The following is a 16,006-nucleotide window of genomic DNA, read 5'->3' on the forward strand; positions in this document are numbered from 1 at the left end:
AGTTCTATTTTTTCCAAAAGTAAATGTTGGTTTATCAGTTATTTTTAAATGCATTTATTTAATATTAAGATGTTACTGTTCTGTTCTGTCCCCCCTTTTCCGCTTGTTAATAGATGGCAGGCAGACAAACTTAAAAGGACTCTCTTTATCAGTTCTCAGCTCAAACTGGCTGCGAGCCCAAAAATAACATAAATAAAGTCTCAGACTAGATAACAGAATACAAAACAAAACTCTTACAAGCAATGCACTTCTCCCAAAGTCTCTACGAATCAGGGTTACAGAAAACAAAGCACTTATCCAAGTGTATCTTACATAAACCACGACTGATCATCAATCAATGTTGAATGAACCAAGGAACGTTGACTCCTGCCACTAGGGCGTGGCACCATCCGTCCTTTTATCCCCCAAACCCCACTAACGAGCCGCAGCTGCATCGTTAATCTTGCATTCCGAAAAGACTCACAGAAGACTGCTGCTGAGTCACAACACTGTTCTATCCTATATTAGTTTGTGCTATAATTTGTGCCTGCTGTTCTGGAGGGTATTTCATAATGTCAATAATGGCATTGCTAGAACAATTCTAGAACAATTCTGGGTCAACTACCATAATTTTAATTTAGAAAGGTACTTGAATAAAATTTTAAGAGACATGGCCTATCTGCTCCATATTATGAAATTGTTTGTGCAATGTTTCAAGACATCATAAAGCGAACAAATTGAGCAAACTATGTAGAAACAAAAGCGTATGTAAATGTTACCGTTTAGCTCTTTTCAATGAAAAGAGTAGCATTTTCTGCTGTTCATAGTAATCAAAGCAGTTCACAGAAAATAAAATGGCAAAACACACAATATCATCATATCACCCAACTATTTACTGATTCATAATGATATTTTCATTTTTCATTTATATAAATAAACAACTACAATGTTTAAGATTCTGTGAGATGAAATATAATGTAAAGACATTTACTTTCTCATTACGTTAAATAATAATATTCATATACTTTCGTATAAATCATAATATTTAAATACAACATTTTATGGAAATAATTTATTTCCTATTCTCTACTGTACATAAATATAAATAACTGCAGTATAATTAGGCTTCCATTTGTATACTGTCTTTCAAGGAAGAGCGGGAAAGTGAATGACAACTAAAGTCATTTTCATTAGATATCATGTCATTACCTGATGACATCATAACATAGATGACATTTTAACATTAAAGCTTGCTGTCAGTGCTACCTATCTCCTTTTTAAATAACTAAATAAACTAGTGCTAAACTGGGGTGTAACAAAAGTTACCTTTTGCTTAACATATTGATATTTATAAACTTTTATTTAATATCTTGTTTATGCTTTTCAATTCAAATAAAAGTTGAATTCAATCAAAAAGTATATCGCTTTTTACATTCATGTGGAATAAGTAGTAAATTCACTCTACATGTAGTTTTACAGGCAAATGGTATAATTTTCGGTAGTAGTGTTTTGGAGTGTGAACAATTTTCTTTTAAGGATATAATTGTATCAGTTTCCAGTAGTTTTGTATTGATTATCTGATCATCTATTAGGCTTGTCAAAATATTAGGCTTTTATTTTACTTGGTGTCCTTATATTTTAAGCATCAGGTGCATTTATCTGAAGAAAATAAAATCCCGAAGTAATAAAAATCAAAGCAAGTTGTTTAATTCATAAGTATAAAGTCCAGCATCAAAATTCGTGTGACCACCAGTGAATTAATTCAAAAACTCTTCTTCACAGAACTAATGTTGTATAACAATCAACCAATATTATCAACACAAATATTTTGAAACTTTAAGAGTGCTTTGATTTTCATCTGAAAATTGATTTAATTGCACGCTAACAATAGGGCAGAGTTTGGTGGGAAATTTTATCAGGCCATACTAGATATGACAGTAAGTTTCAATTCTCTATAATCCAAATAGATACACTAAGAATGCAACTTAGATAACTAAGTTGCATTCTTAGTGTATCTATTTGGATTATTCCATAGCTCTTACGCAAACTCAACTTTTACTGATTTTTTTTTATCCTGTGTATTTACAGCTCAAAACTGTTCGGGGTTGAGGACTTGCAGTCAGTGCCTGGAACATCCAGGATGTGGATGGTGCAATGATCCCAGTAATACAGGCAAAGGCCATTGTGTAGAAGGTTCGGCAAGGGGGCCCGTGAAGTTTAGTGGGACTCATTCTACTGAAATAGTTATTGACAATAATCTTTGTGCTAAAGAAAAAAATTATGAATGGTCTTTTATCCAATGCCCAGGTATGATGAATTTGTTATTATTGTTAGCGCTTTTATCAGTGAAATTATGGCAGATTAATTGTTTGCTTACAAAAATGGGATAAATTTTGGATTGGGATATGGGAAAAATGAATGTTTTGTTGGTTAGTTTTATTAGTATATTTTAAAAGTTTTTCAAATATAGATCTTGATCCATAAAATTTTCCTCAGTTATTCTTGTTATCTACTTTTAAAAACTATGTCAAATATCAATTTTGTTAAATCATACTGAACATGTATGCTATTATGTAATGTTATGAAAAATGAGTCAAAAAGTTATCTTTTTGGATACTTCTCTTCAAGTGTTGTTTTGATTCAAGACAGAAATAGTGTAAAAATGTTTTAAAAACAGATTTTTTTTCATTACTAAAGCTAGCCATAATATTCTGTCTGGAGTTTTCTTTGAATACTAGGCTAGTAATACATATACATAGAGATTTTAGAGCTTTATATCTTGATAAATTTATAGTAGGAGCCAAACTTATATAAATCAGACCATTTTTGGAGGCTAAACATTCTGCGGAACTTCAAAATGTCCCACCATGTTAATCTAGTCATTCTAGAGATCATCTGGCAGTTTTACAGAATGAAGAGGAATAGATTTTTGGTGTTCTGATATGTAACAAATATCACTTTTAGCTGAGCTTTTAAGAGAGTAAGCATTTGCTTGCAATTCAATTTCACTGTAGCATCTCGGACAGTATGAACAGTGAACATTTAATTCAGTTATTTATTTACTTTTAAGATAATATATACTCTTCTTAAAAACCCATTTAGTTTGCTTTCAATGTAACCTCATATAATATAAATCAATTGACCACAATACTTTTTTTTAAAAAAGTGAATGAAATTTCCCTTTAAAACAGGCAGGTATCCTACAGACTTAGGACCATATGTGGGCCTCAATGTTATATGAAAAACACTCTACAAGAAAATAATTCAGACTTCAAATAAGATCAGCCTCACCTAATATGTTTCATGGAAAAGGTAGCGGAAATAATGTGTCGGAAAGAGCAAGAGAGGAGATATTTCAGAAAGAGAATGAAATAGTGGTCTTATCAACCTTTCCATTTGGCTCTGCCTAACTGTTTCTTAGTCCAAACATGATTGTGGTCCTTAACATAAATAAAAATAATAATGATAATTATCCATGCTTTAATTCCACCAATAAAAATACATATCCCTAATGTTTCCAAGGACCGACAGAAACAAATGTGGTCCAGTAATAACTATTATAGCCTTAGAGAGCTATACAAAATTATATAGAACATACAGCATCATCTATTATTTACAGTGTCTTATTAAATAACAATACTATTGACTGTTAACCAAAAAAAAAAAAAAAGGCAGTTCTTGCCATAAGAAACTATTTTCATTTTTGGAAGAATGCTTGTATCAGCCCCACTCTTAGGATGACAGCAGTACAATACTTCTTGCTGTTAAAAAAAAATTATTCCAATTTGGCTATTCTTATGATTGTAATAGTGCATGATTTTTAGTTACCTAACAACATTTTTTTAAGTACCCCACCGGCACATAAAGGATTAGTGTCAAAAGGATTAACAATCAGGACAAAAGTAAACATGTTTCAAGAAAATCAGTCTTCGTCTAAATTGGTAGGCTTATATGAATGGTTACCAGCAATGCTTTTAAAATTATACGTTGTTGATTAATTAGTTTAATTTAACTTTGTTCAATTGATAATGAACTCAATGCTAAATAAACAGAAAGACTAATAACTCCATAGTTACCTGCTCTCAAATTGTGATCATTAAATAAATTACAATGCAATCTTTAGTTAATTAGAATTATAGGAAGCTATTCAACAAATAAATATAGAATCAAAACAATTTAGCTGTCCTCCATGTTGAAGAAAAGAATGTAACATCTGCTCATATAAAACCAATGAGACTAATCAAATTAACCTCTCTTTATTATGCTATCATTGAAATATTATTTGTTTTATAGGTGAACCATAAAGTATAATAAACATTACTTACTGAATTTACTTATTTCAACTGTACATAATAGAAATGTAGTAAAATATAACCACTGAAAAACAAACAATCAGTATTTAAAGAAATACTGATAAATATTAGGTAGAAGATCTTTCCAGTTGAAACTGGAACATGTGTGTGACAAAAGCAGGAAAAAGATCATGTTACCACAATTATATGTTCAATGGGATTATTATTTTGAATTTTCCAAATATTTGACTGGAAAGAAAAGAATATTTAAATATGCTGTGTGGGCGTTGCTGATTGTGCTGGCATTAACTTAATTAATGCCATAAAATCAAACATCATGTAATAACTCCCAAAACATACATCTCATAGTTTGATTATTAGTGTATCTAGTGCTTGAACATATCAGTTTAAATTAAATTCACTTAATTCATTGAGTTGAAAAATTAGTGGAAACCACAAGGAATTAATTATATCCTTATTTGCATAGATCTAGATGCACAGATGTACATTTTCAATGAATTGAGAAGCATTTGAAATCAATAGTTTCATTTTCAACTTAAAACAGAAAGCCAAATCTTGTCATCAAATCAAGTGCTTCCTCGTCAATTCAGTGATTTGGAACAGCTCTCCACACGTGTGTTTAGAAAACATTTATTTGGTTTTCTTAATTAATATAAATCATTCAACTGGATCAAAGCTAATTTATTAATTCCTTAGTATCATGCCTAAGGTTTTATTTCTTGTCATGCTTCTATAAGAAGGATTTTGTGGTTCATATATTATATACTTAACTCTAAGATAGATCATTGCATATAAGTTATATACAAAATTGCAGTACTTACTAAAACTCATCAGTGCATCTCTTTTACCCAGTGGCTAAATGTCAAAATATACTTGTATTTTAAAATACTTAGTATTTTACTAATGACACACATTATAAATAATGTTTACTTCTATCAGCATAATAATTGGCATTTATATAATAGCTCATGTTGTGTTGCTGCATAAATCATTTAAAAACTAGTTGTCTATATATTCTTATTGATTTCAGAGCACCTTTTTTTCTATAGTTTGCACAGTCTTAGTACGTAGTGTTCCCTAATAACACATTCCCCAAAATATATAGCTATCAGTAATATAGCCATAATCAGAAACTTAATAAATTGGTAACTTGATATTAAAAGCAAAGCGTAGGCAAACTCAGCCTTCCATCCTTCCAAGGTCAGTAAAATGAGAACCCATATTGTTTGGGTCAATATTGTAAATCTCTTAGAGAGGGCAGTAAAGCACTGTGAAGCACTATATAAGTCTTAAGTGCTTTTGCTATTGCTATTGCTATATGTATGTGTGTATGTATTGATCGATTGATTTTTTTTAGGCTCCATAGAAATGCTTCTCTCTAGTTTCTCTTACAGTTTGAAGAATTAAAAATGATCTCTTAAAATGACAGAGAGATGAAAAGACAGTGACTAAGAATTGAGATTGTTTGAAGGAACTGCCATGATTCAGAAGTGCAAGCATTCTTTAGTTGTTTTTTTTAATCAGCACAAGCTTGGTATTATAGCACTTTGCTTTATTCTAGTTCAGGTCATTGTGGATAGCAAGGAATAATGATCCATGCAAGTTAGCAACAGGGTAATTAGTAGTAAGGGCACTCAAGAATGGTCAGACCAGAGAGGCTAAGAGGTGAAAGTTGACTTTTGGTATATACCATACTTTTCAGAGTATAAGCTGCACTTTTTTCCATCCTAAAAGAGGGTGGAAATGTTGGAGCGTCTTATACACCAAATACAGCCATTTTTGGCCTTCGGAAACCCTGTCCCACATCTCCTGTTTTTGCCAAAAACAGGCTTGTTTTTCACCAAAATGGGCATAGAGGGTTTGGGAGGCCTGCAGAGTGCTCCTATGGGCTGGGCAGAAAATGTGATGTGTGGGAGGTTTCAGAGGCAAAAAATGGGCCCTCCCCAGCCCTCCAGAGGAGTGTAGGCCTCCTAAACCCTCTGCGCAGTCTGCTTTGTAAAAAACGGGCCCATTTTTTGCCTCCCAACTCTCCCACATTGCATTTTTGGCTTCCCCGGCTCCCAGGAGCACCCTGCAGGCCTCCCACACTGTCTGCGTGCCCCATTTCTGCGAAAAAAATGGGACACATAGAGGGTTTGGGAAGCCTGAAGAATGCTACTAGAGGCCAGGTTGGGCAAAAACTGTTTTTTTCTTGTTTACCTCTTCAAATCTTGATGAGTCTTATACTCCGGTGTGTCTTATAGTCTGGAAAATATGGTAATTTTTTTTCCTAGGATAAGAAACATTGGTATTGTTTGTTTTTGAATAAGATTAGCAGGACCAGGTAGCTAGTTAATAAGTACTTGTCGATGAGATTTGTATGTTTGATCTAGTATGGATTTCACTAGACAATGACCGTAGGCAAAGAGTTAGACGAATGGATGTTTTAGTTGTTTCCGTGAATGGCCAATTATATTAGTTTTCTCACTATCCTCATAAAGGAATCTGCTGCTACTGTAGGAAGAAATGGACTGATTTTCCATGGTTTGTTTGGCAATTGCCTCTTTCTATCAGCCTCCTTTACTCTCTTCCTTAATATATGCTGCTAGTTCCTGTGGATATTTGTAGTACAAAGGCCAGCTCTTGATCTGAAGGTGTTACATGGCCAAGAGCTATGCTCTTTTATAGCATAGCTGTTCCGTTAAGTCTTTTCTCTGTAACTGGATTGCAATATGTATTTTTCTATGCATTGCCATCTCTGCAGCAAAGGAACAGAATCCAAGGTTCCTAATAAAAAAAAAAATAGCAATAGCAATAGCAGTTCGACTTATATACCGCTTCATAGGGCTTTCAGCCCTCTCTAAGCAGTTTACAGAGTCAGCATATTGCCCCCAACAATCTGGGTCCTCATTTTACCCACCTCGGAAGGATGGAAGGCTGAGTCAACCCTGAGCCGCTGTGATTTGAACCGCCGAACTGCAGTTAGCAGTTAGCTGAAGTGGCCTGCAGTACTGCACTCTAACCACTGTGCCACCTCGGCTCTAGATTGCATATGGGCAAGTAATATATGCAAGGTATATTCTTTATATTTCTATATTTTTCTCCATCAACTACTCTAAATTTATATTTAGTCAGTTTACTAAATTCATTTGTTGATGCTAATCACAATGTTCTGTACTTTTTAAGAATGACTATTCCTTTTCTTTGTCTTTCCCCAAATATAATTATTTTGTTTTAATTGCAGCTTGCCAATGTAATGGACATAGCACATGCATTAATGGCAATGTATGTGACCAATGCAAAAATCTAACTACAGGAAAACAGTGTGAAACATGCATGCCAGGTTATTATGGAGATCCAACAAATGGAGGACAGTGCACAGGTAATGTTGAAAAGTTTGCAAAATTCCAGTGTAATGGATGTACCCAATAGTTAAATGGGCACAGTTGATTTAAATAAATATTTGAAAATAGGATGATGTTTCAATGCTCTGATGAAGACTATAGGTAATAAGGAAAGTTCTTTTGGGTGGTACTACTTTATTTAGGTAACTTTACCTATTTTAACTTTTCTCTCATGTTCATACATGTTTTGAATCGTGTCACATTCTGTTATCTTCATTTTAGCTTAAAGAGGAACATTGACATAAATATTTTCCCCTAATATGACATTTTTATTTTGAGTTCTATACAGAACCTTATGCTTTATTAAACTGACTGAAATATAAGTATTTATCCCTCAAATATAAAGAAGATACATTATCAATTCTGAGGAATCCTAAAGCAGTGATGGCGAACCTTTTTTGGCTCGCGTGCCATAAGTGGGAGAGCACAGGGGAGTCATGTGCGGGCGTGCCGCACCCATAATGCAATGCACGACCCCCCAGTGTGCATGGGTGCACTACAGGTGTGACCCCCCCATTTTTTGCATCCTTTTTCCTCCCTCCCCAGGCTCCAGAGGCTTTATAGGACGAAAAAAGCCTCCCCTCCCCCCCAGAGGCCCTCTGGAGGCTTCAGGGCAAAATATACCCTATGAATGGTTTGCTCGGAGGGTCGTTTTGAGTGCGCTGGAGGCTGAAGCCTCCGGAGCATTTAAAAAAACCCTCCGAGGAAACTGGAAGTCCATTCCCGAACTTCTGGTTTGCCCATAGGGCCGGGTTTTTGTGCTACGGAGGTTTCAGAGAAGCTCATGGAGCATCCGGAGCGCCTCCGGGGAGTTGGGGGGCTCTTTTTGCCCTCCCCAGGCTCCTATAAAGCCTCTGGCACCTGGGGAGGGCAAAAATGGCTTTAAAAAAGGGTGAACTCAGTTGGCCAGCACGCACATGCCAGCTGAGTTCACAATGACAGGGCAACGCCTCACATGCCCTGACAAATGGCTCCGCGTGCCACCTCTGGCATGCGTGCCATAGGTTCACTGTCCCGGTCCTAAATAATGTGATTATGTCACTGAAAATTCAATGGTTTCAATTGTGTTTAGCGTAATCTATAAAAACTGTCTGTGAACTGTCTATAGAAACAGATTCACTAGTAAGTATGACAGTTTACTTTCATATCATTTTATTAGAATATAAATTTTTAATATATAACCTTGTCAAAAATATAGGTTCAATTTTTTTGCTTAAAGTATAACAGAGACAAGGGCTATAGCTACACTTTAAAAAAGAATGAAAATGACGAAGGTAACCATAGTTCATCAGGTAATGCAATTATTTTTGGAAAAATTTGAGAAGGGGAAATATGTTTCTCTATCCACCAATAACGTCCTCTAGTTGTTGAGCAGGGATAGAATAACTATAGATAATATAACTGATTAAATTATCCAAAGTGTCCTTTTATTCAACTGTTTTTATTAAATTAACTAAAAATAAAATAAGATGTCTTTAATATCTTTAATGAATATTGTAGAGGATGCTATTGAAATATCCATGTAGTCAAGTTGCCAAAAAGGGAAACAAAGCATATTTAACCAGGAGGCTAGGAAATTAGAAGGTAATTCTAATTTAAATGAAAACCAAAAACTGTCATGATCCTATTTGGGTAGAAAAGTGGTTTCTTGAACTGACTTAATTTCTACATTGGAGGGAATTCTAATAATGTAGATTACAAATTCATGCAAAAATATTCATGAAAACAGGAAGGTTTTGTACATTATTAATTTGACAGACAAGAGCCTGGTGATGTCATCCCTAGACTTACTTCCTTGTGTGTTATTTATTTGCCTACTAAATTAAAACTGCCTCATGACATCTTACTAAATAACAGTTAAAACATCCAGTATAACATAAAAATAAGTAGTTATTATATATTATTTTAAAATAGGATAAGCATTTGTGATGAATGGATGCAATCAGTGTACCACATAGTTGCTGTTTTATTTCTAATTTATTTTGAATTCATTTATTGAATGAATAATTGCTGATGGTGAAATATTTTGGAAAAAATAGAGACCTATTTACCCTATAAGATTTTGTAGATTTGCAATTCTGTATGTGCATTTGAGAATAAACTTTATTTAAATAAATTGAGTTTATTTTTGAGTACACTTTATAAGATTTGTTGATTTTATTAGCAAACTGATAAATTTAAAATTAGCAAAAGAAATTGCATAATTGGAAGATAAATAATGTAACTGAAAAACCAGAGGATTTTAAATTCTTAGGCTATTTACTCTTCAACTAATCTTAACTTGGAAAATTTAAATAAGAGTGCACAAATATAGAAACCTATAGCTCTATTTCTCAGTGATAGTTTTGCCAGCAGCTGTAAAAGTCTTTCAGGTATTAGAGAAAATGCTTTGCATGCATAATTTTGCTGGTAGAAGAACTTGAGTATTAAAAGTGGTCCAAAATAAATTGATCAATGTAATGCTTTGCATTGACTTAGTGTAGTCCAAAGGCACTTTTACATTTACAAACTGCTCTCAGTTCCTTCGAGATATGTGTGAAAACCTGCCAGCTAAAATATTGATTAAAAGTAAACTGTATGAAAGACTCTCACAAACATTAATTCTCAAGGACAAGTTCATTTTTTCTTCAGAAAAACCAAAGCATAAGTACAGATTTAAATTTTCATATCACCTCTGTTTCAACAAGTTTATATCTCTAGAGATAAAAATCATATGATATCTATGGACGGATTAAATAGTATCTCCTATAGTTCTACAGACCAGGGGCCTCCAACCTTGGAAACTTTAAGTCTGGCGGACTTCAACTCTCAGAATTCCCCAGCCAGCTTTGAAGTCCGCTAGGCTTAAAGTTGCGAAGGTTGGAGACCCCTACTATACAGTCTATGCCGAGGCCTTTGATTTTATGCCTTTATTAATATTTGGGAATATTAATATTCCTTTATTAATATTTGGTGTGCCCCTACAGAATAGTTTCTTGTGTGCTGCCTTCAGTGCAATGCCATCTATAGTTTTGGAAGACATATTTAAGAACATCTCTGCAAGTTTTCTATTCAAGAAAACTAGTTCTCTACATTTTGTTGCATAACTCTATATACTGTACTTCTCTTAGCATTCAACATTAACACTCATCTGGCAACAGGCTGCCTGGACCAGCCAGATGAGGAAAAGAGATAACTACTGATAGTAGACTGCTGTGATGAAAAATCTAAGAAACTTGCTTATTTTTTGTTCAGTGGCGTTTTTTTGTAATGAGAACTTGAACCTATTTTAGAACTGTCATTGAATTCATCGTAATTTATAGGTATTGACTTGTCTACAAACATAATTAGGTTATGTTTTATTTATGTTTATGTATTTTTGTATCATATAACGGTTTTGATCTCTGATCTTAAATAGCCAAACCATTAACATAGTTTCCTATAAAAGCTACTGTTTATAATTATTATTTGTTGATATTTAAAACACTAATTTATCATCTTTGAGAAAATAAGTAGTAAATTATTATTTTTTTGTGTTCAGTTTGCTTCCTAGCTATTCAGAACAATATATTTCAGAATAATTTCAGCAAAGAGCAAATATATATTTAATTATGTAATGCTTGATTGGCCCTTTGTATTGTTCATTTATCAATTGTATTTCAGCATTTTATTGCTTCTCAGTTGAGTTGCTGGTAAGGTTCTTTTGATTAGATAGCCAATAAAATAAGAGGAATCCCAACTTTAAGACTACAAATGAAAGATGACATCACGTGCATTCTTTTTTTTTTCAATTATCTTGTTCTGATTAAATGATGTTGTTCATTATGATACAACTCAGACTTTTAAGAAAAAAAATCCTAGCATTATTGTTAAATTTCTATGTCATGGATTTTTCTTTAAAGCACATCTACTACTGTATTGTGAATGAGCTAATGCTGTTGGGTATTACATTTATTATACATCTGCCCTACATCTACTGAATACTTCCTTCACAGAATGAGTTTTCCATTATTTTTCTGTATACTCTACCAGCATATCCCATCAGCCTTGAGAATAATAAGAGGCTATGGTACAACAGGCAGGCAGTAGAGAGAAGAGTTGAAAAGTGAATTATTTGTGCTAAAGAGGCATGACTTTCCTGCTCGCGAATGACAGTAGAACATTAATTCTAGTATAAGCAATGAGTTTTTTTAGCTAAAAGAAGTCAAATTCTCAGTTAAATCCTTGATGCTTTGCCTCTTTTGCAGTTATTGCAGTGATTTATATCCTTTCCCATCCTATCTCCTTGTTTTGAAAAGGGCATAATTAATTAATGTCTGCACCGCTTAATTCATTTAATATATATTAATTGTAGTTAAAATGACAAACATTAAGCTTTAAGTTTAAATTACAACTTTTTGTACTATATATCTTGTTAACAAAGTTGGATGAAAATTCAAGTACATTTTACAGAAAATACTTCAGAGTTCTGGATGAGTAGCTGTAATAGTGTTACTTTAGAGAAAAGGGATGCATCCTTGAATACTTATAATTTATTCCTTATAATAACATTGATAAAGATAAATAACATTGTCAGTTTTAAAATGTAGTTGCATGAAGAATTGGGATTAGTGAATAGCATACATCTGTTGCTGTGAATTAAGTCATAAAATACCTTAAGCTATTCTGGCCTTTTCCTAACTGCAACCTTTATTTTCTAAGCTTGGCACTATTAATAGGAGGTGGCTTGAAGTTGCTATGAAACATTACTGTTGTGGGCAGTTTTCTTGGGTGTGCTTGGCTTGGTGATGAAATAGGAAATGATCAGGATATTGTTAGTTAACATTTGCCAGTTTCAAATCTGTTCAGGAAAAAGGTTATTTTCTATCTTTCAAAGGACACCAGAGATATAAGTGTTGGTATGGAAGGAAAATAACTTATACTAAAAATTGTAAGGTGGCATTTAAATTACGATGTCCTTGTTTAATGACTTGACAGCAATCAGTATCTGCTATCCTAAATGGTGCTTTCACATGACATCAAACATTACAGCTGCAATGCTTGGTGATGGAAATTCCAGCCCAGTTATCATTATTATACAAAGGCTTTTGTCATTCCATCATGAAGAGTAAAACACGACTTAATAACTGGACAACAAATATAATGGTGGTAATTGGACTGGAATTTCCATCGGTAAGCACTGCAGCTGTAATGTATGTTGTCATGTGACAGTGTACTGGTTGCTGTCATTAAACAAGGACCACATTACCAATTACCTCCAATAGACCGATTAGATCCCACAGATTAGGCCTCCTCCGAATTCCATCCACTGGCCAATGCCGACTGGCGACCACCTGGAGGAGGGCCTTCTCTGTGGCTGCTCCGGCCCTCTGGAATGAGCTCCCCGTGGGGATTCGGACCCTCACCACCCTCCAGGCTTTCTGCAAAGCCCTTAAAACCTGGCTGTTCCGACAGGCCTGGGGCTGATGAGTTCCTGTCCCCGCTCGAATGGTGTGTCTGTTGAGTTGTTTTTAAAATTGTGGTGTTGTTTGTCTATGTCTTTTTTTTCCCTTTTGTATCCCCTATCCCCCCCCCCTGACTTGGGTTGTGAGCCGCCCTGAGTCCCTTCTGGGAAAAGGGCGGCATAGAAATATAATAAATTCAATTCAATTCACATGGGTCCTTAAGCGAGGACATGTGAATGTGACTTTCAATTTCCTTTCAGTTTCAGTTTCCCTATTGTTATTGCTTGCGGGAAGGTCACAAATCACAATCTTGTAATGCTGCACAGTCAAAAATATACATTTATGGATATATAGTCTTGATATAGAATGTATTGTATTAAAAATTAATATAATCATTAAATCCTTTCTGATTTTATAGCTTGCACATGCAGTGGTCATGCAAATATTTGTCACATGCAAACAGGAAAATGCTTCTGCACAACCAAAGGAATCAAAGGAGACCAGTGTCAACTGTGAGTATAGATGATAAAATCTTAATTTAAATCTAATATTTATGAATAGCTCATACATTGAATTTAATTTTGTTACTATTTGTGAGGTGATAACTTTTCACTGCTAAATGGGCTCCTCTGTAGCTTTTCTTTATATAAAACTATTTTGTTGCTGTGATGTAAAAGGATGTTGCATATATTAAAGTTCTACTTCAAGAATTATTTATCTTAAATATCTAGAAAAAGTTCCATACATTCAACTGTTATATTTTCAAAATTATGCTTCAAAATACATAATACAAAAGTCTGCTTTCTCTCTGACATGAAATAATACATAATGCCAAAACATATTAAAGTCTGGATCAATTCTCTTCCCATTCTTTGTTTGTAAGGAATCAAAAATGATCAAATGTGTAGGTCAATACTTTTGTGATCCTCTTAATTTCTGTTAGCCTCAGCCTCAAAGGCCTTGGTAGTACAGCCTTCCTTGTGGTTGGAGTACAGCATTTTTCTGGTGTTTTGGAAGAAGGCTAAGTTCTTTCATGCATGGTGTGATACAAATGAAGTTGATGGAATAGAAACCTATAGTTCTCAGGCTTAGGGCAAATTTTATGTAAAAAAGTCCCTTGCACTTCTTGGAGAGAATGGATAACTTTTATTAACTACATTTCTCTATTTAATATTCATTAATACAATATCAAATCAATATCTTTAACCCCTCCTCCATGTGAACAAACTTAGTAATAATAAATCAAAAGAGAAAAATAATGGAGCAAACCTGTGGTTATAGCATAATAAAGCTTAAACTCTATGCTTAAGTTTAATTCTTTTTGAACATTTCCTGGGGTGTTTAATGTAAATGAAAACACATTGTGTGGAACTGAAATCATCCTAATAGTGTAAGAAACATATTTAATATTTTATGATTCTTTATCATTGAGTGGTTAACATGATTTGGTTGGATTATAGATAGTTTAAAATAGTTTCCCTGGATCACAGTAACATTGCATTTGGCATGATAGCCACAATAATTGCTAGAGGTTTTTAACATGTATCAATATATCTATGTCACAAAAGCTTAAGTTGGTAATTTGATAACATTAGATAAGTTCATTATGATGAAACTGTTATATTAATATAGTCTTAATATGACAAACTATCTGGGTAATTCTCAGAGCGATTTCATCGATAACATAAAATTTTTGCTGACCATTTATTTATTTAAAAAAGGGGGCTGGTGCCAGTGATATGAATCTGGTGTTGGCTTTGCAGGTATTCAGACATACGTTACCCGTTTCTAACATTCTGGAAATTCTTTTTTAGTATCACTTTAGAATTAATTTATAAAATGAAATATTTTTATGCTTATGCTTAAATGAGTGCCATTTTAGTTTTAAAACAGAATACACAGGCATCAGCACTAAACACATGTATTACATTGATTCTATACCAAGGGGAATTAATATCCCATGCATAATTATCTTTTAGAGACCCAGATTCTTATAAATTTAGGTAAACATTTTATCTTTCAAAATGTAGCTAAATGATGCACAGTTAATTAATTATTCTCATTTGGACAGTAAAAGTGTCTTGATGTACTTCAAATACTTCATATTTAGATTAATCCACCTTGTTCCATTGCCTTTATTTACTAATTTAAAAATGATCTCAGAGGACATGATAGAAGAATGAATAGCTAGCAGTGTCATCTGTGATATTCATTTCCTAGCAGATAGGTAACTAAATCCATATGTAATATGAGTTGAACTGAACTTTCTTAGTTATAATTATCCTTGATTCTGCATCTGTCCCTTCTTTAAGCAGCCAATTTCTTTTATTGTGAAAAAAATTATTCTGAAATTAACCTTTGTTTCTTTTCTTTAAAAATACCCAAATCTTTAATTTTTATTAATGGTGAAGTTAAATATAAGAACCTTTAAATGAGAAGCCATGGGACTGTCATATCTATAACGTGATCATTTATCAAGTAAATTATCACGTGGATAGGGAATTTCCAATATTGAACAATCTGTTGCCTAGTAACCAAATTATCATACTTTATCTAATCTGTCTTTTGATCTAATCTTACTAATCTGTCAGCTGCAATAGTTTTTACCTGCAGTTGGGTTACACACACAGAAGCCAGTAAATAGCCAGAAGTCACAAATGAGGAAATTGTAATAAAAGGATTAAAACAAATAAGCAATACATTGTCATTCAGAATTTAGTTATGTGATCTCTTCAAGGTTCTAAAGACCAATTTTAGAAATTAGAAGAATTCTAGCAATATGACTCAGTTCTTAAATTGTATTTATAATTGGCATTTTTAACATATTATAAATTGTTGTTCCTGTGTATTTGAATAATGGCCAAAAGTAAAACTGACATTAGACCAAAAAGAGAGCTGATATAAAGTT

At 33.5% G+C, this 16,006-nt stretch overlaps 1 protein-coding gene across 1 annotated transcript in view; it reads left to right on the forward strand.

The window, feature by feature from the left end:
* Positions 1-16,006, forward strand: part of ATRNL1 (attractin like 1) — a 507,336-nt gene that overhangs the window by 126,681 nt on the left and 364,649 nt on the right. The window contains exons 18-20 of the mRNA XM_087725861.1: positions 2,068-2,286; positions 7,516-7,653; positions 13,517-13,610. Of these exons, the coding sequence (XP_087581987.1) occupies positions 2,068-2,286; positions 7,516-7,653; positions 13,517-13,610 (451 nt within the window). The remainder of the gene's footprint in view (positions 1-2,067; positions 2,287-7,515; positions 7,654-13,516; positions 13,611-16,006) is intronic.

Source organism: Thamnophis sirtalis, unplaced genomic scaffold (assembly GCF_051295495.1).
Source record: "Thamnophis sirtalis isolate CommonGarterSnake01/CBP01778 unplaced genomic scaffold, rThaSir2_p1.2 scaffold_11, whole genome shotgun sequence".
In the NCBI taxonomy this organism is placed as follows: domain Eukaryota; kingdom Metazoa; phylum Chordata; class Lepidosauria; order Squamata; family Natricidae; genus Thamnophis; species Thamnophis sirtalis.